Here is a 22,943-nt window from a genome sequence, read left to right on the forward strand (position 1 = left end):
TTTACGCCTAATTCTCCAAGTGTGATTTTTGGTTACGGGAGGTCCAGTTCCTAGGGCATCTCGTTAACCAGCAGGGGATATTGGTCGATCCAGCCAAGATTGAAGCTGTGATGAGTTGGGAAGCGCCGAGGTCACCTTCTGAGATCAGGAGTTTCTTAGGTTTGGTAGGCTACTATCAGAGATTTATCAGGGATTTCTCCAAGATCGCCATGCCAATCACCATGTTGACCCGGAAGGGTCTTGCATTTTCTTGGGGTCCGGAGCAGCAGGCCTCGTTCGAGACACTTCGCCAGAAATTATGCGAAGCCCTAGTGTGAGCCCTCCCGGAAGGGATGGAGGATTTCGTGGTATATTGTGATGCATCGATATCCGGATTGGGGGCGGTGCTTATGCAGAGGGGGCATGTGATAGCATATGCATCAAGGCAGCTTAAGCCTCATGAGTCGAGGTATCCCACTCATGATCTGGAATTGGGAGCGGTAGTGTTCGCCCTCAAGATCTGGCGTCACTATTTGTATGGGGTTCGGTGTACGATATACACGGACCACAAGAGCTTGAAGTATTTGATGGATCAGCCCAAACTGAATATACGCCAGAGGAGATGGTTGGATGTAGTAAAGGATTATGATTGTGAGATCCCGTACCACCCGAGCAAGGCTAATATGGTAGCCGATGCCCTAAGCCGTAGGGAGGAGGGTGCCCCGGTTCGAGATATTTTCATGAGATTGACAGTGATGACTCCGGTATGGGACGCCATCCGAGGGTCCCAGGCGGAGGCCATGCGACCGGAGAACCACAAGAGAAAGCGAGTGATCGGGCAGGTATCGGAGTTTGTTACCGATAGTCGAGGACTATGACCTTCCAGGGTCGGGTTTGGGTACCATTTGTGGGCGGAACACATACCGTCTTGATGGAGGAGGCGCATAAATCGAAGTTCTCGATCCACCCTGGGGCCACTAAGATGTTTTTGGACCTGAAGAAGGAGTATTAGTGGCCATGTATGAAGAGGGATGTTGCATGGTTCGTGGAGACGTGCTTGACCTGTCGCAAGGTTAAGGTCGAGCACCAACGCCCGCATGGTAAGTTACAGCCGTTAGAGATTCCCGAGTGGAATTGGGAACATATCACCATGGATTTTATCACCAAATTGTCGAGGACTGCCAGGGGTGTCGATGCGATTTGGGTGATTGTGGACCGGTTGACGAAAAGCGCTCACTTCCTTGCTATTAGTGAGAGCTCTTCTGCTGAAAAATTAGCATAATTATATATGAGGGAGGTGGTATCGTGGCATGGAGTTCCGATCTCGATTGTTTCCGATCGAGATGTGCGTTTTACTTCCAGATTTTTCAAGAAGTTTCACGAGGAGTTGGGTACGAGGCTGCATTTCAGTACCGCATACCACCCACAGACCGACGGGCAGAGCGAGCGGACGATCCAGATGCTCGAGGACATGCTTCGGACATGTGTATTGGATTTCAGTGGAAGTTGGGACACGTATTTGCCCTTGGCTGAGTTTTCCTATAACAACAGCCATCACTCGAGCATTGGTATGCCACCTTTTGAGCTGTTGTACGGAAGGAGGTGTCATACCCCCATTTGTTGGGGCGAGGTAGGGCAACGTGTGATGGGTAGTATAGAGATAGTGCTTCAGACGTCAGAGCAGATACAACAGGTCCGGCAGAGGTTATTGACCGCTCAGAATCGCCAAAAGAGTTACGCAGATAGGCGACGGTCCGAACTCGAATTTCAGGTCGGCGATTTCATGCTCCTGAAGGTATCTCCTTGGAAAGGAGTGATCCGATTCAGGAAGAGGGGCAAGCTGGGACCCCGATATATTGGTCCGTTTAGAGTGATCACGAGGGTGGGCAAGGTAGCATATCGCTTGGAGCTACCTGCAGAGTTGGACCAGATTCATGATACCTTCCATGTGTCGCAGCTGAGGAAGTGCCGTTAGAAGATATCCAGGTGGACGTGAGTCTGAATTATGTTGAGAAGCCGATCGCAATCTTGGATCGGAGGATCAAGGTTCTAAGGAACAAGGAAGTGCCACTGGTTCAGGTCCAATGGCAACATCGGAAAGGGTCCGAGCTGACCTAGGAGCCGGAGTCTGAGATGCGGGAGCAACATCCGGAGTTGTTCACAGCATAAGACTTCGAGGGCGAAGTCTAGTTCTAGTGGGGAAGAATTGTAACAGCCCGAAATCTAGGTTAGCTTTATAACCCTTCTATTTTGGAGAATTGGCTAGTGAGTCCCTTCAAGAGAAAGATGTAGTGGGTGAGTACGCTGGGCATACTGGGGGTACGCCATGCGTACTCGCATGCTTAATTTGTACGCGGGTCATCCGGGTACGCTGGGCGTACCTAAGGTTATGCCGGGCGTAACTGGCCCAGATGAAAAACCCTAATTTGTGGCCTTGCTCTATAAAAGAAACATATAGTCCTTTTCCCTAGCCACCATACACCCTTGGGAGAGCCCTTGAAGAGCTGAGATTCGTTCTTTAACTGGTGTGTGAGTTTTTGAGCTTAAAGTTGTCTTTTCAAGGTGAAGAAGGAGCCATTGTTGGAACTAAAAGTTGAAGAACAAGTGTAGATCCGAGTTCTACAGTGATTGGAGATCCTTCCTAAGGTAAAAAGCTCAAAGCTTTCCTTGTTCTTCATAAGTTTTGCTTGTTGGACCATTTTTAGGGTTTTTGGTTCAAAGTTGGAGACTTTATGTGCAAAGAGTCTCCATAAGCTTAGATATGACCTTTTCTAGTGTAATATGTGTTGAGGAGTCATAAAAATCGAGTCTTGGATGTGGATCTTGTGGCATGCATGAGTTATACTCTCGTTATGGAAAGAGGAAAGGTGTTTTGAGCACAAAGTGACCTTTACAGCCATGCAAAGGCTTAAAGTATCCAACTTTATGGTTGAAGACATATTAAAGGAGTCAGATCTAAAGTTTGGACGCAAGGCTTAACCGTTTAAGACCTTAATGGGCTGAACAAGGAAATCGGGCATTACGTCGGGCGTAATCCCAGTACGCGCCGCGTAAGGGGTTGGGTACCCCATTTCTGGAATGCTAGAGTACGCCTCGCGTACAGGAGCTGGTACGCCCCGCGTACTACTTCCTGTTGACTTTGTTGACTTTTAGGGTTTTAGTCAACATGTGAACTATTGGGTTAGGGAGGGGTAAAATGGTCTTTTACCCTTCTGTGGAATTTTAGAAGGAATATAGTATAGCCTTGCGAGCCGTTAATGATTTAGAATAATTATTGATGTGATTAGGCGAGGCTAGGTCGAGGTTACGAGATTCAGAAATATCGAGCACGTGAGACTTAGACATCATACGAGGTGAGTCTTCTCACTATATTATACCTGGAAGGGTACTTATGTGTCACCGGAAGGTCTGGTATGCTATAAGATATATGCATTGTATGTTAAGTTGCATGTTTTGTATATGTTATGTATGCTATGCTTAATATGGGTCGGAAGGCATTATGTTATGTTTTGGAAGGCATTATGATGTAGACCGGAAGTTCAGGGAGTTATGGACCGAAAGGTCGACACGGGTAGGACCAGAAGGTTTACCGGGTTGGGACGGAAGTCCCCTGAGACACATGGACCGGAAGGTCATGGCCTGGAAGGGCGTATGTGTGTAAGTGGTATATTTGGGGAACTCACTGAGCATTTATGCTTACAGTTGTTGTGTTATGTGTTTCAGGTACTAACAAGGACCGTGGGAAGGCGCCGGCATGACTCGTACACACACACACACATAGGCGGATTTGGATATAATTGATCTTGGGAGTTTATATGTTTTGTACTATGATTATGATACATTGGATTTTTATGGTTTGGTTTGGAACAATTTATGTTTTTAAGAAATGAAAAAAAAAATTGTTTTGAAAAATTACGTTGTTACAGTGTCAGCATTTAGCTTCATTTTTTAACTTCGCCATTTATCCGCTACATTTGAACATGTCGGCAATATTTGATGGCCAAGCAACAGAGGACCATTTTTGCTTTTCCTTTTCTGAGATGATTCTATAAAAAGAAGGTTGTTTCCTTTTGGATGGTAGGGCAAGCACTACTTTCACCAAATTCTTGTCATCATCACTTTCTTCTTCCATTTATTCATCTCTTTTAACTTCTTTCTTTTCTCCAATTACCAAGAGTTCATCTTCTTCTTTTGACTCGTCTCGGAGTTGAAATTCCAAACTTGGTTTCCTATTTATCGATTGGATTGGCGCGGAAAGATAATATCAAGAAAATAATCGTGTACCAAAATGACGAACAAAACATGTGAGTAAACTGTAATGGATAGATAGATAGATATCAAATGTTACATTAACAACTCACATGGCTTGGGAGAATCCCCAGCCAAGCAATAAAGGACCATTTTTTCTTTTCCTCTTCTGCGATGATTCTATCAAAAGAAGGTTGTTTCCTTTCTGATGGTAGGGCGAGCACTACTTTCACCAAATTCTTTCCATCATCACTTTCTTCTTCTACTTATTCATCTCTTTTAGCTTCATTATTTTCTCCAATTACCAGGAGTTCATCTTTGTCTATTGACTCATCTCGGAGTTGAAATTCCCAACTCGGTTTCCCATTTATCAATTGGGTTGGTGTGAAAAGATAATATCAAGAAAATAATTATGTATGAACAATGAAAAACAAAACATGTGAGTAAAAAGTAATGGATAGATAGAGAGATATCAAATGTTACATGAACAACTCACATGGCTAGGGAGAATCCACAGCCAAAAAATAGAGGACAATTTTTCTTTTCCTCTTCCAAGGTTATTCTATCAAAAGAAGGTTGTTTCCTTTCGGATAGTAGGGCAATCACTATTTTCACCAAATTCATGGCATCGTCCCTTTCTTCTTTGACTTCTTCATCTCTTTCACCTTCGCTCTTTTCTCTAATTACCAAGAGTTCATCTTCGTCTGTTGACTAATCTTGGAGCTGAAATTTCGAGCTTGGTTTCCATTGAAACATCATTTCTCCTCCTCTTGTATGGGAAGGCCCTGCCTCTGATGCAAGAAATGCATCAAGCTTCAAATCATCAAGCTTTTCAAATACCTGTTGGAATCTCATATTTATTTTCTTGGTGAGTTTTTCATATGCATTAGCCGTTAGAGCTTGGGCTTTGAGGGTGTCAAGATTTTCTTCCATGATCAGAAGGACTTCGAAGAACTTATAATTCAAAGTGTCTACAAAGTGTTATATGGACTAAATTACCTTAATCAGAACCTCTTTCATTATCATATTCATTCCATCTTTCTATCAAATCTCATTCTCCAACCGTTGAATTTTTTTCACATCGAATATGAGTCTTCTTGATGAGTTCATTGGTAGCAGAGATCATATCATCATGAATCTTGAGCATTGTAAAGGTAGCGGAGATATGGCGGTCGAGGTTGTCTTTGTATCTTTTCTTAGCTTCTTCCAAGGTATGCTTCAGTCGGTGAAAGATGAGTTGATCCAATTGGTTGGCCATGTCAAGTTCCAAAGGAGCAGCAGACTTGATATCGGAAAGAGATTTGATCACCAAATCTATTTTAGAGTCAAGTGATCCGACCTTGGTATTAAAATTATCAACTTTGGAATTGACTTTTTCAACATCATCGCAGAGTTCCAACAGAGCAAAAGGATCAAAAACTTGTTTATCAAAGGATCCTGTGTCCGAGCTAGATCCTTTGGATTTTTTATCATCATCATCATCATCATCAGCCAATTCATCAACACCTTTAGTATCATCACATTAATTCTCTTGAGTTTGATTACCTTGATCACCACCCTTATCCTCAATATTCCAGTCGTTGATTACCTTGATCACCACCCTTATCCTCAATATTCAAGTCGTCCTAGGACGAGGATAATCCAAAGTCAATTTGAACTTTAGAGGAGGATGGTATCAGAAAAGGAAATGTAGTTTGAGAGGGAAGAGTAGAAATTATGGTAAAATCATCTTCAAACATAACTTCAACTTCATATTTAACAACAGGACTGTTCCGAGGAGGTTCTTCCAGTATGAAAGTGGAATGAAGCACATCTCCGCTCGGAGTCTTCTTAGTTGCATTGGTTGATGGATCATCTGTGTTACCGGGAACATTATCAATTTTGGATTGGCTGATGTAGGAAGAAGAGTGTTAACTTCATAATCAGTGGGAAGCATCATTGTTAGCTTGTTGTGAAGTGATCGATACCTTATTTTGAGAATTACAAACTAAATTGGATCTCTTGACAGATCCGGACACTTGAGTTGAGCCCTATCAAGTATTTCATTCCCATCGTAAGCAGTAATACATGAGCTTACTTTATTCGTGGTGGATATCGGCTTAGTTGAGGCTTCTGAGGTTGGAGGGAAAACTCCTAGTTCGGAAAGCTTGGAACCTACGGTAGGGGTCATAGATTGTGCTTGGGTAGAAGAAGAAAGAGGATTCGAAGTAACTCGTGGGTTTGTCCTAGGGGGCTCCAAGGGGCTTTTTTTAAATACCTGCACCACTCTATTTGGAGGGTGGGGGTAGATTATGTGCTGACTCCCTGTATGTGTGTGCCTTTGTTTTTGAAACTCTGAAGGGTGCATCGAAAGAGTGGGTAGGTGGGGTAGGCAGAGACCCAGAGTCAGTTCTGAAACCAATCTGTGAATCATGTTGAGAGGATTCTCTGATCTTTTCTCTCTTTTTGGCTTTGGTTTTCAAGGGCAATCCTTTCCTTTTCTTGGAAATATTTTTCTTTATGGATCCTAAAGTGGCAGGTCTATTCGCTTTTGATGAATGCTCATCCGATACCAAGGTAGGGTTTACTAAGTCAACTAAAATCGAGGTCTCAAGATGGAATTTCCTGTGAGATGAATCGGAAGGAATATTATCTAGCATATGTTGGGGAAGACATCGAACAGGTCCAAAAGATGATTGATTAGTAAACCTATAAGTTTTAATAGCTTTGAAAGTGAAATATACCTCAGGGATGTCCAAGGATAGTGGAATAATTTCTTGAGGTTCGAAATACAATGAATCTTGGACTTAAGATTTTGTTATCCTTCCTTCGATCAGCAAACTTCATGAAGTCCTACCATAAGACTTCTGGTAGGTCAAGGGTGTTTGATCGGCCGGTAAAGATGTTGTAAACCACATATAACCATTCCTTGTTCATCGTATTAGTGCCATCATGTTTTCCTGACAAACCTCTCAAAATCATATGCATCAATATCATCTGAAAGTCAGGTACAGTCGATTTGTTAAATTTCTTGGCCTTGAATTCGCTCTTGTAACCTGTATCTGCAAGAATATCTTGGAATTCATCAGTAGAAGGCTCAACAACCTTGAATCCTTGTGGGGTGTAGGGAGCAACAAGTTGTGTTCAATGCCTTTGTCGGTTAAAAACTTTTTAATCGTGGCATTAGTGAACTCAGATTCGTTGTCACTTCGAATTCATCAGATAAGTAGTTTTCTCTGAACTTCAATCCCTTTTATGAAATTGATGAGCTCGGAAGTTGTTTCCAACTTCAATCTCAAAAAGAAAACCTAGGTAAATCTTGTGTAGTCGTCAACAATCACAATAATGTACTTTTTATGATGTAATCTTTAAATGGAAGACAGTCCATGCAGGTCGATATGAAGAATTTCAAGTGGTTCGGAAATTAATTTTTCAATTAGAACAGGATGACATTCACTCACATGTAACACAAAAATGATCATTCTCAAACTTGAGGTGTGGCAAACCTCGGACCATTTCACCAGAAACCAGATCATTCATGTATCAAAATTTTAAATGAGTAAGCCTCTGATGCCAAATCCAACTGCCATTAGGAACCGCTTTCATAAGAAGACACATAAAAGGCTTTTCGATAATCATATTGATATCCAGAGGACACATGTTTTGTTTCAGTCTGATTCGATGAGACGTTCTTTTTAGTATTATGTTATAATATAGTTATGCTTCTTATAGAACTAGATCCTCCTATTTGTATCGGTGAGTTCGGCTATACTGATCAGATTATGCTTGAGATACAGAGAAGTTTTCATTGGTTAGGATATCATAACCTCGAATCTAGGAATTTGTAGTGTTGTTATATGTAACATAACTAGCATTTGGAGTAAGCTTCGGATCATGCAAAAAATCTTTTTGCCCAGTCATGTGCATGGAACAAGTACTATCAATATATCATGTTGTATATTTTTCCAAAGCACAAAAAGCCAGAAAAATTAATGACTTTTGGAGTTTTTAGGCTCCGAGTTAAGCTTATGGACTTTAGCATAGGCTTTGGACTTGGATTTTGATTTCTGAACAGTTGGTATCTCGGACTGTTATTTCCAAAAAAAAAAAATTGGGAATATGCAAAATGTCAAGGTCTTTTTATCGATCCAAAAGTAATACTCGACATTTGTTTTCTTAGACACTGCTTTCTACAGAATTTTAGTTTTCTGAGACAAGTCAGGAAGAACTGTCTTTCAAGATGGTTCGGATGAATTTTCATTCCCTTTAACCTTTCATTCACATTTCGGATTTGAAACTTTTGACAGGTTCCAAACATAATTGTTTCCAATATCTTTTCCTTTATCCATTACTCTCATAGGCACATTTAACTTTGGAAATTATTTTTGCTTAAAAAATTTGCCATCCGAGGTAGCAGCAAATACTGGAGAGGATACTTTCCTAGGAGATTTACTTTTCTTTGGTGAGGTCACAGTATTAATAGGTTTTGCATAATTTTTTTTCGTAGAGAAAGGAGTATATGGGCTAACAATAATAGATGGTCTCTTAAGAATTTTGACTGGAATGAACATATTGTGATTCCTAGTAGTTGTACTAACTGCTTTCTGAGACACTTTCTTATCAGATTTCTCAAGGAACCTAGAGCATTGTGTAGACATGGTTTCTTTTTCAATATCTTTTCTAACCTCTATTTCCGGATGAGCAATATCCTTTTTGTTCAACCAAGGTTTCTTCTTGGAGTCAGATGATGACTTAGAAGACTGTCCTACAAATGGATTGTTGAAACATGGCTTAATCGGAACTAATATAGATATAGAAACAACTCTAGTGTTTGGAATAGAGGAATCAGACGAGGAGTCATGATCACATATGATTGCCTCATCAACATCACTATGAAGGGATGCCCGTAATGAATTAGGATGGTCTGAGTCATGTCTTCATGTATCAAGAATAATTCCTCAATAACACAATTGTTTAGAGAACTGGAGTTCAAAAGATTAACTCTAGTTCCCCATGTGCCATGTAGAAAGTCTAAAGACTGATTCAGGTACATGGATATACGAGGTGGAAGTTACATGGAATCAAGACATGTAATAGTGATTGGTTTGAACTTAGGAATCAATGATTGATATCCATCTGAAGTCTCTTAAAGGGGTGAAAATGGCGAGACAAAAGTATTTGGATAAGTATGGTTCAGAATGTCTCCCATAAATGTCAAATTCTGAAGTTCCTTCAGGGGACGAGCAACAGGTTTCAGAAACTCGTGTCCGAGACTAGGTGCTTTAGACCAAGGATAATGAAAACTATGATTCATTCGTCCATTTGATTCAATCATATAAATAGAATTATCCAGACCATCAATCTTAGCATTAAGACACATATTATCATTAACAAAAATATTTCTTTCACTAATGGAAATGGCACATTTTTCATTAAGGATAATACATGCATCCCTAACTATTACAATTTCATGCTCTAAGGATTCAATCTTAAGCTTGTGGTCTTCGAATCGTAATCTAAGTCCAATTAACTCACTATCCGGCTTATCACTCACATCTATGGCAGACTCATAAGCTTTAAGAATGACTATCATATATGATTCAGTTTGAGTTAGATAAGGTTCACACACGAATAAATCAAAATTATTTTCAGTAATCATAGATTTTACCTACTGGAGGATGCTTCTGCTAGGTGGATCGTTGGTTTCCATGTAGTAGTAATTTGGCTCAGTATCCTCAAATTTATTTTCAGAACTAGAATACCAGTAGCCTTCATTATACTCAATGGATTTTCTAGCCATAAGACACAAGTTTCTTCCAGAGTTACCTTCACCCTCATCACTAGATGACCAATACCCATCAACATTTCGAGAAACTGTAGTGACAAATGCCTTTTCACTCTTTGCGTGTTCCTGTGCTTGAAGAGCATACTAGGCGGAGTCTTTCACCTTTGGTTTCTAAGGAATATCAACCAAGCAGTCCTTTGCATAATGGTTTATGAGATCACACTTATGACACACAATCTTAGGTTTGGTAGAGGTCGGAGTTTTGTAACGCACAGATCTTGTGGTACTTTATGTTCTAAAATTTATGGAATTTTAGGGTTGCAATGGTGTGGTGGAAGCACCACCATGATGTGGCAAGGCAAGCTTGAAACTCATATTTCATTTAAGTCACCATAGTGTGGCAGTATATGGCCAAGACATGCTAGCTGGCTGATGGAAAACCCTATTTTCTAGGTTTGCTCGCTATTTAATGGAATGAAGAGACTAGGGTTTGCTCACCATCAGCCTCCTAAATATCTAAATAAAACCTAATCTCCTTCCTCCATTATTGAATCCCTTTTTTGTTCTTTGAAGTCCTTGAAGGAAAAAAAAAAAGGCAGAAGTGAGCTAAGATTCATCAAGCAAGTCTCCATTCTTCGTCCTAGCACTCTTCTGGACCTTTCTAAGTGTCCAAGAGTTGATTTTTATCATGATAGGTTGCTATATCTTAAGTTTTGTCCCTTAATCTTCATTTTCTTGTTAGTTTGAGTGGTGAGATCTCATAAAGTTTGCAACTTTATAAATCTTTGGAACCTTTGGTATGATTAATGGTTTAGATCTGAAGTATAGTTGAGTTTTTGAGCCATGCATAAGAGTTTTGTCAAAAAAAAACGTTATTTTGACACATTATGGCTTCAAGACATGAATTGGACATTCATGTCTATAAAGCACCAACTTTGATGTTAGTTTTGGTGTTAGAAACCCTTCTTGAGTTATTGGCTTATGGAATTTTTGGATTAAGTGCTTAATGGATGAATCCATGTCTTGTTTAGCCTTTTTGGAACATATGGTGTGACATCTTGACATTTTGGGTGGTCTTAATGGGTAAAATTGGAAATTGTATCCTTCTAGACCATGTTTCGGACTAGATCTGAGCTTTAGAGCTCTTGGGATTGAAGAAAACAGCTTAAACCATTAAGTTCTTGGAAACCCAACACATGGCATGGCTTTAGGTCGCCACGGCATGGGGATTAGGAAAAAACCGATTGTATTGATGTATGATAGCCATAGCATGGCCATGGATGGCCATGACATGGAGGTTGACTAAAGTCAATGTTAACTATTGACTTTGACCTTTAACTTTTTACTTTAGGTGACTTTTGGTTAAACTCCTAGTTTTGGAAGAAGAACTAAGGGTTTAACTGGTATAACTGTATAGTTGGTGTGTAGCATCGGTATTTCTGGCAGTGAGAGCAGTAGCAGTTGAGTTTCGACTAAGAGGTGAGTCTTCTGAATGTCCTTGTGGGTCGAAGGCACCAATGTCGGCCCACTGGATTGCGTTATGTAGGATGCTAGTTATCTTTATGACTTTTGCATGTTTGTATGATTGGGTTGAAATAAACCCAAGGGATGGGACCATAGTTGTATACTCGGGTTGAAAGAAACCCTAGGGTTGGGCCCATGGTTGGGCTCATTATTGCATGTTCATGTTGAAACATACCTCAGGGTTGGACCCATGATTATATGTTGGGTTGTAATATACCTCGGGGTTAGGCCCAACTATATGTATCATTTGTGGTACTTTGGGGAACTCACGAAGCTTTGTTCATACAGTTTAATGTTTATGGTTTCAGGTGCTATCGGTACGAAAGGGAAGGGTCTGGCATGATCGCACAACATCCCCCTCGTGATTATGCTTTTATGACCATTTTTACTATAGTGATTTTGATATACTATATTGTGGTTCATTTTGAGACATCTTATATATAGTATAATGATTTTTAAAATGAAAATTTTTATCATTGTTTTTGGGACGTTACAAGTTGGTATCGGAGCTTTGGTTTGAGGGATTCGAGCATACTTGCGAGTGTGTCAAAACTCAAACTAAGGAATTGACAATATTTTCAAAAGAAAATTGAATTTTCTAAAAGATTTTTTGCAAAGAAAAAAATGGTTGTCATGCGTGCAATCAACCGAGCTCAAGTAAGTGGTTCCCAAAATACTCATACTCATGTGTTATGATTAGTATGCCTGATATGTGAATTGCATGCTAGAGTAGGGCTAAGGATTCCATCAGGAATCATATGATAGAATTGTCTGATTTGTATGGTGCCTTATAGCCTATGAGGACTGGATGCTATGTGTCACTTGGGATTGATATCGGCTCAATTAATTGCTTAGTGTATCATATAAAATTTGTATACGATTAGGTTCATATAGCCCTTTAATGATTGGTTTAGCCTTATTTCTTGTTCCTTGTTTGGTTGAGAGTACATAGGAGAGCCTAGGAAATGTCATAGTGTGATATGTATGTCTTTTAGCATAGGGTTGGTGTGTAGGGTGTTAGTGCAGTGACTTAGAGGATTTGGGATGGTTCTTAAGGAAAGTACGAATATGTTTTGAAGGTAGTACTGGGCCTGTAATACTAAAAGCACAAGATTTTTACTCGCATCAAGGACAGTCTTAGAGATTCTAAGGGACCAGTAGAGTGGAAGTTCCCTTGAGTTTATGTTGATCATTCGTATGTTTGTATTTCAATTGAGTATGGTGAACACTCGAGGAAGAGCTTTTGGATCTGGTCCGACGTTGCTGTCGAATCAATAGATGAGTGATTACGTGAGGTTATCACACCAGAGATTACTCGCGGTATTATGGGGATCACCCCTATGATTTTCGGTACCATCAAGGAAGGGATTATGGAGCTTTTATATGAGCGAGTCGGGTCCCTTCGGGCAGAGATCGAAGCGGGGTTGATAGGGACATAGAATCCCTCGTTTCAAGAGTTCAGGCCTGTAGAGCTCCTTAGTTCTTTGGTGCTAAGGACCCCATTTCTAGCCATCGATGGATCGCTGATATGGAGAATGCTCGGCACACGAGCTTCTGCCCTGAGGGGGAAAAGGTGGGGTTGCCTCCTACTTTCTAAGACTGAGCCCATGACTGGTGGGAGGGGGCCGGTCGTGCATTGGGATATGCAACGATGGTGTCCATGACTAAGGAGGAGTTTGTTACAAGATTCCTGGAGGATTTTTCACCAATGATTGAGGTACAATAGTTGGCAAGTGAGTTTCAGAACCTTCACCAGACTACTAAAATTGTGGCGAAGATCACCGCCAAGTTCCATGATACGGTTATGTTGGTTCTATAGTATGTTGCCGATGAGGAGATGAAGAAGATGAGATACCATGATATGTTGAGAGATGATATCAGATAGTTAGTGAGCTTTTCGGGGTACAAGACCATAAATGTCATGATTATGAGAGCATGGGAATGGGAGATTGAGCTGGAGCTTCGGAAGAAGCGCAAGCCGGAGCAGGTACAGACAGCAGTTAGCCAGGCTAAAAGGCCCAAGACATGTGATTCACACACTAGAGGTCAGCATGGTCAGAGCCGTTACGAGAAGTGCGGCAAGCCACATAGTGGGCAATGTAGAGAGACAGGATTGGGTTGTTTCGAATTTGGTAGAACATAGTCCAAAAAGATGGTGTTTTACGCCAAAGAAATTTGAGTCAAATGCATATACACATGCTTCTATCTTTCATTCCCAGCAGATAGCGGTACACAAAAAAATAAATAAATAAATAAAAGGAGTAAATTGCATGAATGGTCTCTATGGTTTGGGATAATTTGCGTGTTTGGTACCTAACTTATTTTATTAACTCGAAAAGTCCCTACTGTTTGTTTTTATTGCATGTTTGGTCCATGTCTTACCTAAAAAGACTATTTTGACCTTTATTTTTTATTTTATTTAAATAAACACACCTCCAACCCCACCCACACCTCACTTTATTTTACCTAAAAAGACTATCTTAATTTATTTAAATAAGGGCATAATTGTCCTTTTAGGTAAGACAGGGACCGAGTGTAAAACAAAAACAAACAATAGGGACCTTCCAAGTTAAAAAAATAAGTTAGGGACCAAACGCACAAATTACCCCATTTACTCAAAAAAAAAGGCAGATGGCGAACCGAGAGATTGACCAAGCTAAGGATTTTTTCACAAAACCCAAATCGCCAAAAAAATAGAGTAAGATTTTGTTTGTATATGCTGGAATAGGAAAACGGAGGGGGGGTCAATTTCTAACCGAAACGAAGGTGTCGGATGTTCTCCGATCGAAGATGGAAGCTTCGATCTATGTACAAAGGGAGAAGGTTTGTCGCCGATGTCACCGGCTATCAACTACGAATCGAATTTGGGAAAGCTTGTGAAGGGTCTTCTTGAAAGAGATCCATATACGGTTGTAGTGATGAATGCAACGGCAAGTAGGAGGTTTTTAGAAGGAGAGATAAATTGCACGAATAAGAGGGTGTTTGGATAAATTAGCTTATAGCTTATTAGCTTATAGCAGTGTGAGAAAACAGTTTTTGCAAAAGTGTTTAGATTAGCTTATAACGGTGGGGATAAGCAATAAGTTGATAAACATTTAAGTGTTTGGCAAACAAAACAACTTATATAAGTAAAATGACTAGAAATAGGCTATAAGCAATAAGCTTTAAGCAAGAGGGAAGCTTTTCAAAATTAGCTTATTTAGCTTCTCCACACCACAATAAGCTGATTTTTAGTATTTACTATACAAACACTTAAAGTTAGCTTATGGCGGTGAGGGTAAGCAATAAGCTATAAGCTCTCTTTATTTTCTTATCCAAACACCCTCTAAGAGGAGGAAACATCGAATCTTGAAGCGGTGGAAGATGGATAGGTTTGAGAGATGAAATTGAAAGCAATAGTATATAGATAAGGCCGTGAAGAAATGTTGCAGAAGTTGGAGGAATGGGAGTGGGAAAAGAGCCCAAAAGAGGGCCACATTATTAAAAAAAAAATGATCCAATAGGAACAATCTACTGTTCCTAAAGGAACACGAAATTAATATATATATATATATATATATATATATATATATATATATATATATATATATATATATATATATATATATATATATATATATAAAGAATTATTAGTTTTTTTAATGTGTTCATTCATAAAAAGACCTTGTATTTTTTTCATTTTTCTAAAAAACCCGACTTTTTTTGGCAAAAAACACTCAACTCTTTAATTGTTTCAGGGAAAAGCCCTCATTTGTTTTTAGTACTTTCTGAAGAAAAATAATAATATAAAATAAAATAAAATAAACATATTTTACAAGTTTTTTTGAAAAAATAAACTGTTAAAAGAGTAAGATTGAAAAAAATAATAATAAAGGGTTTTTTTTAAGAAAAAATCAAGTACAATTTTTATAGTTTAAAAATAAAATTGAAAGACATAAAACCTTCACACACATTGGTCTTTCAAATTCGTGCAAATATGTTGAGTAACAAATCATAAATAGAATATGTAGGCTGGCTATAATTTACAAATTTATTATAACTTTTATTAGAGTAGGAAAAAATATTTTGAAATGCGTTGCTTTCATGAGGCTAGCCAAGGAAACAACAATATTTAATTTATGATTTTTCTTTTATGTTACAAATTATAATCATATTTATAACCTAAATATAAAAGAGTTTGCGCCCATAGATATTACTTAATACATTACGTTTCTCTTGTTAACATGTTAAATTTGCTAAAACAGTTGTTGCAACACTACCCGAAACAAATTGGTCACATACTTTCCCTATAAATTAATTTTCATATTTACAATTGTATTGCATATCTTGCTAATTCAATTGCCTACATTTGGATGGATTAAATAACATATCAAAATGAAACAAAAAATTAATATATGTCTAAAAGATCAATCGGATTGTTTTGTCGGATAAATTTTTATTTATTTATTTTCCTGAATTTTATACTTATAAAATCAATATTATTACAGTAATAATTTAATTTGGTGTATCCATTTAGCAAGTATTACTTAGATACAATGTTTAGTAGTCTACAGTGTAAGTTTGTAACCAAAGAGAGACTCGCTAACCAAAAGTCACTTTCTATTTAGATAACTCCCTATCTTACTATAAATTGATAACATCGACCTTAAAACATTTATGTATAATTACACTTAACGTATAATCCATCTAACTTGAAACATGTTTCGACTTTACGTGCTACAATTCACATTCTCACATATGAACAAAGTTGTCTACCACACAACACATGTGTGATTCATTCCCAAAAAAATCATCTTTATATTCCACACATCTTTCTTTCCTTTTATTCCCTCTTTTAAGTCCATTCCAAAAACCTAATCAAGTACAACAACATGGGTGAAGGCGGTTTCGCGGGGAAATGGAGAAAACTTAGTGGAGAAGACAACTGGAATTCACTCTTGGAACCTCTCGACATTGACCTTAGACGTTACCTCATTTTTTATGGTGAAAGGGTTCAAGCCAACTATGACACTTTCATTCTTGATCGTAGGTCAAGATATACGGGTGCAAGTAAATTCACGAAAAAACAGTTCTTTTCACGCCTCGGTCTCGATAAGGGTAACCCTATAAAGTACAATGTTGTTAAGTATATCTATGCTACGTCCACATCACCCACCGCCCCTCAATCGTTTCTTTTGAAGTCTCTTGTGAAGGACCCGTATTTAGGGCAGTCAAATTGGATGGGGTACATTGCAGTGTCTTCAGAGAAATCGAAACCTTTGTTGGGAAGGAGAGATATTGTGATTTCATGGAGAGGGACGATACAAATATCAGAATGGATTGAGAATTTTGATTTCCCGTTGAAGCCAACGACTAAGGTTTTTCCAACATCGACATGTGCACTAGCGCATTCAGGATTTCTTTCGATATATACGTCTAGTCATCCGAATTCTCGCTTTAATAAAACTAGTGCGAGAGATCAGGTATGTTAATTGTTACAATGATTGTTCTTGTAGGTTGAGTTTGTTACACAGGACTAGATTGGACTAACGTGGCTCAATAAACATTATAGGTCTAATTTCGATAATTAGAATGAGAAAACCATCATACTTCATTCTTTATTTTCATTTTTTGCACAAATGAGGTATTGAGAGCGAGAGCAAGTTTTTGTTCCACAATTTTTGGTGGCAATAAAAAAATAAAATATTTGTCCCTATAAGTGCAGTTAGTTTCGGTCTCAATCTAATTCGTATCGAACAGAGTACAACTTGTCATATTCTGCTCTGCTCGAGTTCACAAGATGGTAAGGCCTCCTTTGTTAAGTGGAACTGACACTATAAAACAAATTATACTTTGTTTCATGTCATTGGATTGCGACCAAGTTCAATATCAATGGGACAAAATTTATAATTTTTTGTCCCACCAAAAAACATGAAACAAGGTAGCACATGGACTTACTTTCGATCTCTCATTACTTTCGATCTCTCATTTATGCAAGAGACATAAAATTCCACTTCATCCTTATAATTAAAACATCTCTAGCAAGTTTCTCCTATATCGTACCATCCAATCTTGTGTGGTCCTATCACATGTAACGAACGCAATCTAAAGAAACAAACATGGTACATGCACGTGTCTTGTCCAAAATCGCACACATTTGTAGATGTTTATATTACCGTTAAACCCTAATTAGATAAAAATATCATTCGAAAAGTGAATCTTTTATATAACAAATCCACAAAAAACTTTCAGGTTGTATCTACGATCAAGAGGCTAGTTGAAAGATACAAGGATGAAGACGTGAGTATAACCGTAATCGGCCATAGTCTAGGTGGGGCACTAGCAACCCTAACCGGAGGCGACATAGCAGTCAACGGCTACAACAAACCTACATCCCGACCCAATAAGTCATTTCCCGTAACAGTATTTGCATACGGGAACCCTATTCTCGGAAACATATGTCTTCGCGAGCTTCTCCACAAGCAAGAAAATCTTCACATCTTACGAACCGTAAACATGATAGATTTTATACAATTTTTACCACCATTGATTGGGTACGAACATATTGGTCATAAATTAGTGATTGATACTCGAAAGTCTCCATACTTGAAAGCTATAGAAAGCTATGCAAAAAGGCATAATATGGAGGCTTCTTATTTGCATGGGCTTGCAGGCTCACATGGTGTTGATAAAGAGTTCAAGTTGGTAATTACTCGGGATCTTGCGCTTGTCAATAAGCGAACGAATTTGTTGAAAGATGAGTATTTGATACCCAATCATTGGTGGACTCAACAAAATAAAGGGATGGTTCAATTATCAAATGGATCTTGGAAATTGCATGAGCTTAAGGGTTACCCACCACAAAATGACGAGATAGAATATGATGACAAGGATGATGATGATGATGAGGACGAGATCGAGCATGATGACAATGATGATGAGGAGGAGGACGAGATTGAGCATGATGACAAGGATGATGATGATGAGGACGAGATCAATGATGATGATGAGGAGGACGAGATCGAGCATGATGACAAGGATGATGACGATGAGGACGAGATCAATGATGATGATGAGGAGGACGAGATCGAGCATGATGACAAGGATGATGGCGAGGACGAGGATGACAAGGACAGGGATGAAGCTAGGGTCCAAATCTCCCTATAGCATGTATGAATGTATTCATATTTGTATTTGAAATTGATATCTAACCTTTTTTTATATGTACATAATTACCAATATATGTTATTGACCACATGCAATAAACAACGATTGACTTACATTTGTCACACTGGACATGACTAAACAAGTTTTGTAGGGTTATTTTCGAAGATTGACATGCGGAGGGCATCCACGTCTTTTCCTTTCACTTCCCAAGTTTTCCGTGATTTTCTGAAATATTTCTTGAACATCGTTTATCCAAAAAACACTTGATGCGAAGAAAAAAAAACAAACAAACAAGGTCACGCATTGACATAAATTAGTTTGTCTTGTTCAAATTCGAGTTCTCTTTCTCCATGGATATTATATGAGCAAGCCTATCATGAACCTGTCATTTTCACAAATCATATGAAACAATAGTCTCGTTAAAATTACCTATTTGCCCCCATAAGCTGTAAATTTCATTTGGTCCTACTTTAGTTTGTAACAAGCTACATACCTTAGAGAGCCGCTCCTTATCTTCTTCAATCTCAACTAACGGATCATACCTAGAAAACATTCTTTTTTACTAAAGAGTATTTAAATAAGGGGTTAATGCAAGGAATATCAATGTACTTCCATTTTGTCCTACTTTAGATTTTTCAGAGTATAATATCCAAATAAAAAAGATTTAAAGTACAATTCTATAATTATATAGATTTTTCATAGTACAATGTTGTAGTAGAAAGAAAGAAAAGTAGGATGCTATAACACATAATTAAATAAATAAAAGTATGTTGATATTTTTTGCATTTAGTCCTTTAGATAATTTGACAAGTAGTCTTAAATTTTTACTCAAATATGTACAAGAAGTTTTTAGGCCTTGGGGCAAGGGGCAAGGATGACTTTTGACATAATTTACATTTTACACCCTTACCAGTCCCGTGGAAGTCCAGCCTCCTCCCGTGCAGTGTAATTGAAGGGCCCTTTCACCTCCACATTGTACTCTTTTAGTAAGTCTTTTGAACAAGATAATTGAATAAAAACACAGGATTAGTAACTTTAATTATAAGTTTTCTTTATTTTGAACCATGTAAAGGGTCATTTTAGACATTTATTTGATTATTAAAACATTATTTTTATTTTTTTTTGTGATGGAGAGAGGAAGCACAAGAAAAGAAGCAAAGCCCACCTCTAAATGTTGGACATGGGGCCCGGCCCATTTGTTGGCAAACTGCAACAAACCAATAGACACCAACTGCCACGTGTGCAACCTCTTCTTCAGCAATTTTGGCCACAACTTTTGATGTTTTAACATCTCCAAATCCAATTAGCTTTTGCACAAGTCGAGGCCCTGCATCAAGTCCTCTAGCCTCCTATCACAAAGCCAGTCTTCACGGCATGAGCACTTATTTGTAAAACTTAAAAAGACGTAAATGCCCTCCCCTCATCCTCATCTTTACAAATAGCTTCCACAAAGTTTGTCCATGGATATCAGTATCACACCTTTTCGTGGGACAAGGACAAGCTTTCTAGGGATATTTTCGATGAGGATGATGAGGAGGGTATTTACGTCTTTTTTTGCAAAAAAGACGTAAATGCCCTCCCCTCATCCTTGTCATTAAAGATAGCTCTACAAAGCTTCTCCATGGATATTACACCTTTTGATGGGACAAGGACAGGCTTTCTAGGGCTATTTTCAATGAGGATGAGGAGGGTATTTACGTCTTTTTGCACAAAAGACGTAAATGCCCTCCCCTCAACCTCGTCATTAAAAATAGCTCTACAGAGCTTGTCCATGGATATTAGTATTACACCTTTTCGTGGGACAAGGCGACAAGCAGTCTAGGGCTATTTTAAATGAGGATGATGAGAAGGGTAGTTACGTCTTTTTGCATGAACGAGAGTGATTTAGGAAACCACCTGGACTAGTGGGATGACAGCCAAACGAGCAACAACATCATCTGAAGATTTCTCAGACTCACGCCATAGTAGATTATGGGCAGGCATGTCTCCATAACTAAAATGACCAAAAAGGGTAGTTTGCATTTGCATGACAAAAAACTTGAAGTAAGATTATCAAAAAAGATAAAGAGATTCATATTAAGATATTTCACCTGAATCCAAGCTCAGCCAGTCTCTGAGAGCACCAAGCAAAATGGCGACTCTCATCATCGGCCACATGGGCAAAATCGGAAAAAAACTTATCTCCAAGAAGATCACTATATGGTGAAAACCTAACAACAGTATCCCATGCCAAATCAATTGCATTAAGCTCAACATGAGCAAGGTTGTGTAGCATATAGGCGTTGAGAGGCAATCCAGAGTTCTTTGGAGCTGGGATTTCCTTTGGAGACACCTGAATTAAACATACAATAAAATCATTTTACCAAACACTCAAAATGGATCAACATGCCCTTGAAATCACAATTATCAATTCATCAGGTACTCAATTACCAAACAATTCATTCATTTTTACTTTTAACTATAAACAAGAAGATGAAACATATTGGAATTACATCAATGATCAAAGAAAATCCCCAAAACCATGTATGGTTCATCCATACGATAAGGAATTGGGGTGAATACTCTAAACTAGAAAGCTAACAGGTGGAAAAGTTATCAAATATGCTAACTTTAACTTCAAATTTTAATTTCGAACTGTAAAACCTTTGAGAAGAATCGTGAAACGGTGAAAACGTCAAGTTTTATAACCAAGCAGTACAAAATAAAACGAACAACGAACCAATTGGGGTTTTGAAGGACGAGCAGGTCTATCAGGTGGTTGAGAAGCCCCAATAGGGAGCCTATCTCTGCGCCACTTAGAGTAAGCAAGATGAGAAAGCCTCGATTTCGTTATGGGGTCACTGGTGGATAAAATCATGGCGCCCATTTCAGCTAAAGAGGTGGCGGAATCCAACTGTGAGTTCTGGTAATTGGGTCCAATTGGGGTTTCCGGTTCGGGACCAGAAGGTCCCCAGAAGCGATTGTGGTTGAGCGAGCTGTCTCTCCAGCTCTGAAGGCCGGGCCATAGTGGGTGTTGATGTTGTTGAGGAGGTTGGAGAGAAGAGAAAGAGGCGAATGAAGGGAGTTTGGGTTTGAAAGAGTGAATTGGGAGGGATGCTAAAGAAGCTGAACGCAGCGCTGTTGAGAGCATTGTTACGGGTTGCAGTGACTACATGGCTTCTAATGGGAAGATTTGTGCGGATCGCCCCATTGATAATTTTGTTAAAACTTCGTCATTTACTTAATTACTTTTGTATAATCTAGGTGTTTCAATTGTTTAAAAAAAATAAAAAAAAAATTAAATATCCTTCAACATTTTCTTCATACTCATGCTTTTATTCATACTAAATAGTGACTAATAGATTAAAATATTATTAATGTCCTACTCATATTACCAATGTGGGATTAACTCATTTGAATTTGATAGAGGTTTTGTCTCTTAGATTGGAAATCTACCTAACACTGACGTGAACAATTTCGTGATAGTAACTGTTAATCACTAATCCTGCCGTTCAAAAAAAATGTTCTATCCATATTAAATGGTGACAAGTAGATTAAAATATTATTAATTTCATTAAATGTAACACATGTTCAAACATTAAAAATACATATAAAGACATTGTAGATCAATCAAAATGCATTAAAAACACATAATCATAAGTTTTATATCAATTCATGTACATCAAAAAGAAAATAAAGTATAATACAGAAACAAAATATAGTTTTAGATAAATACAAATGTATTAAAAAATCTAACATTTACCATGTGTTTTGATTCAAAGAAATTTAAATAGGTGTGAAAAAAACAACAAAGTTTGTTATGTAAAATGATCAATCATGTGTTTTTATTTAATTTAACTGGTTCAACCGGGTTTTTATAAAAACCGATCGGTTCATTTCGGTATAGAAATAGACATAAAATTGATGCTAGTTAATCTGTTCCCTTCTATGGTTCCCGATCCACCTGGTTCAACCGGTCGGTTCAAACTGGTTTTTAAAACACACATACACACACATAGAGAGAGAGAAATGGACAATGCATCCCAGTCACACTCGGGGGAGGTGTGCCCGAGTACCCCTAAGCATCGAGGTGGTCACACCACTCCTTCGAGTATGTTTAGTATGTTTAGTCCTTGTATGCCCTACACTACTATTTAGAGGTGGTAATTATTGACACGACACGATTCATAACACGGACCCAATAAGAAAATAAGCGGGTTTGTGTCAAAGATTTCAAACTGTTTTATTAAACAGGTTAACCCAAACTTTTGGGTAAGTTAACCAGCCTAGAACTAAAACCAAA

The 22,943-nt window shown here is 38.4% G+C and overlaps 2 protein-coding genes across 2 annotated transcripts; one reads left to right on the top strand and one right to left on the bottom strand.

The window, feature by feature from the left end:
- Positions 1–16,386: 16,386 nt before the first annotated feature.
- On the top strand, positions 16,387–18,831 carry LOC111900623 (phospholipase A1-IIbeta). Its single transcript, XM_023896509.2, has 3 exons — positions 16,387–16,977; positions 17,747–18,453; positions 18,813–18,831. The coding sequence occupies exons 1-3, from the start codon at positions 16,387–16,389 to the stop codon at positions 18,829–18,831; spliced, it is 1,317 nt and encodes a 438-aa protein (XP_023752277.1).
- LOC111900619 (uncharacterized) lies at positions 18,664–21,938 on the bottom strand. The gene is made up of 7 exons (XM_023896505.3): positions 21,381–21,938; positions 20,752–20,993; positions 20,558–20,654; positions 19,827–20,010; positions 19,572–19,653; positions 19,155–19,203; positions 18,664–19,043 (listed from the first exon to the last, which is right to left on the bottom strand). The coding sequence occupies exons 1-7, from the start codon at positions 21,789–21,791 to the stop codon at positions 18,975–18,977; spliced, it is 1,134 nt and encodes a 377-aa protein (XP_023752273.1). The 5' UTR covers positions 21,792–21,938; the 3' UTR covers positions 18,664–18,974.
- Positions 21,939–22,943: the final 1,005 nt, after the last annotated feature.

This window comes from Lactuca sativa, chromosome 8, assembly GCF_002870075.4.
Source record: "Lactuca sativa cultivar Salinas chromosome 8, Lsat_Salinas_v11, whole genome shotgun sequence".
Lineage (NCBI taxonomy): Eukaryota > Viridiplantae > Streptophyta > Magnoliopsida > Asterales > Asteraceae > Lactuca > Lactuca sativa.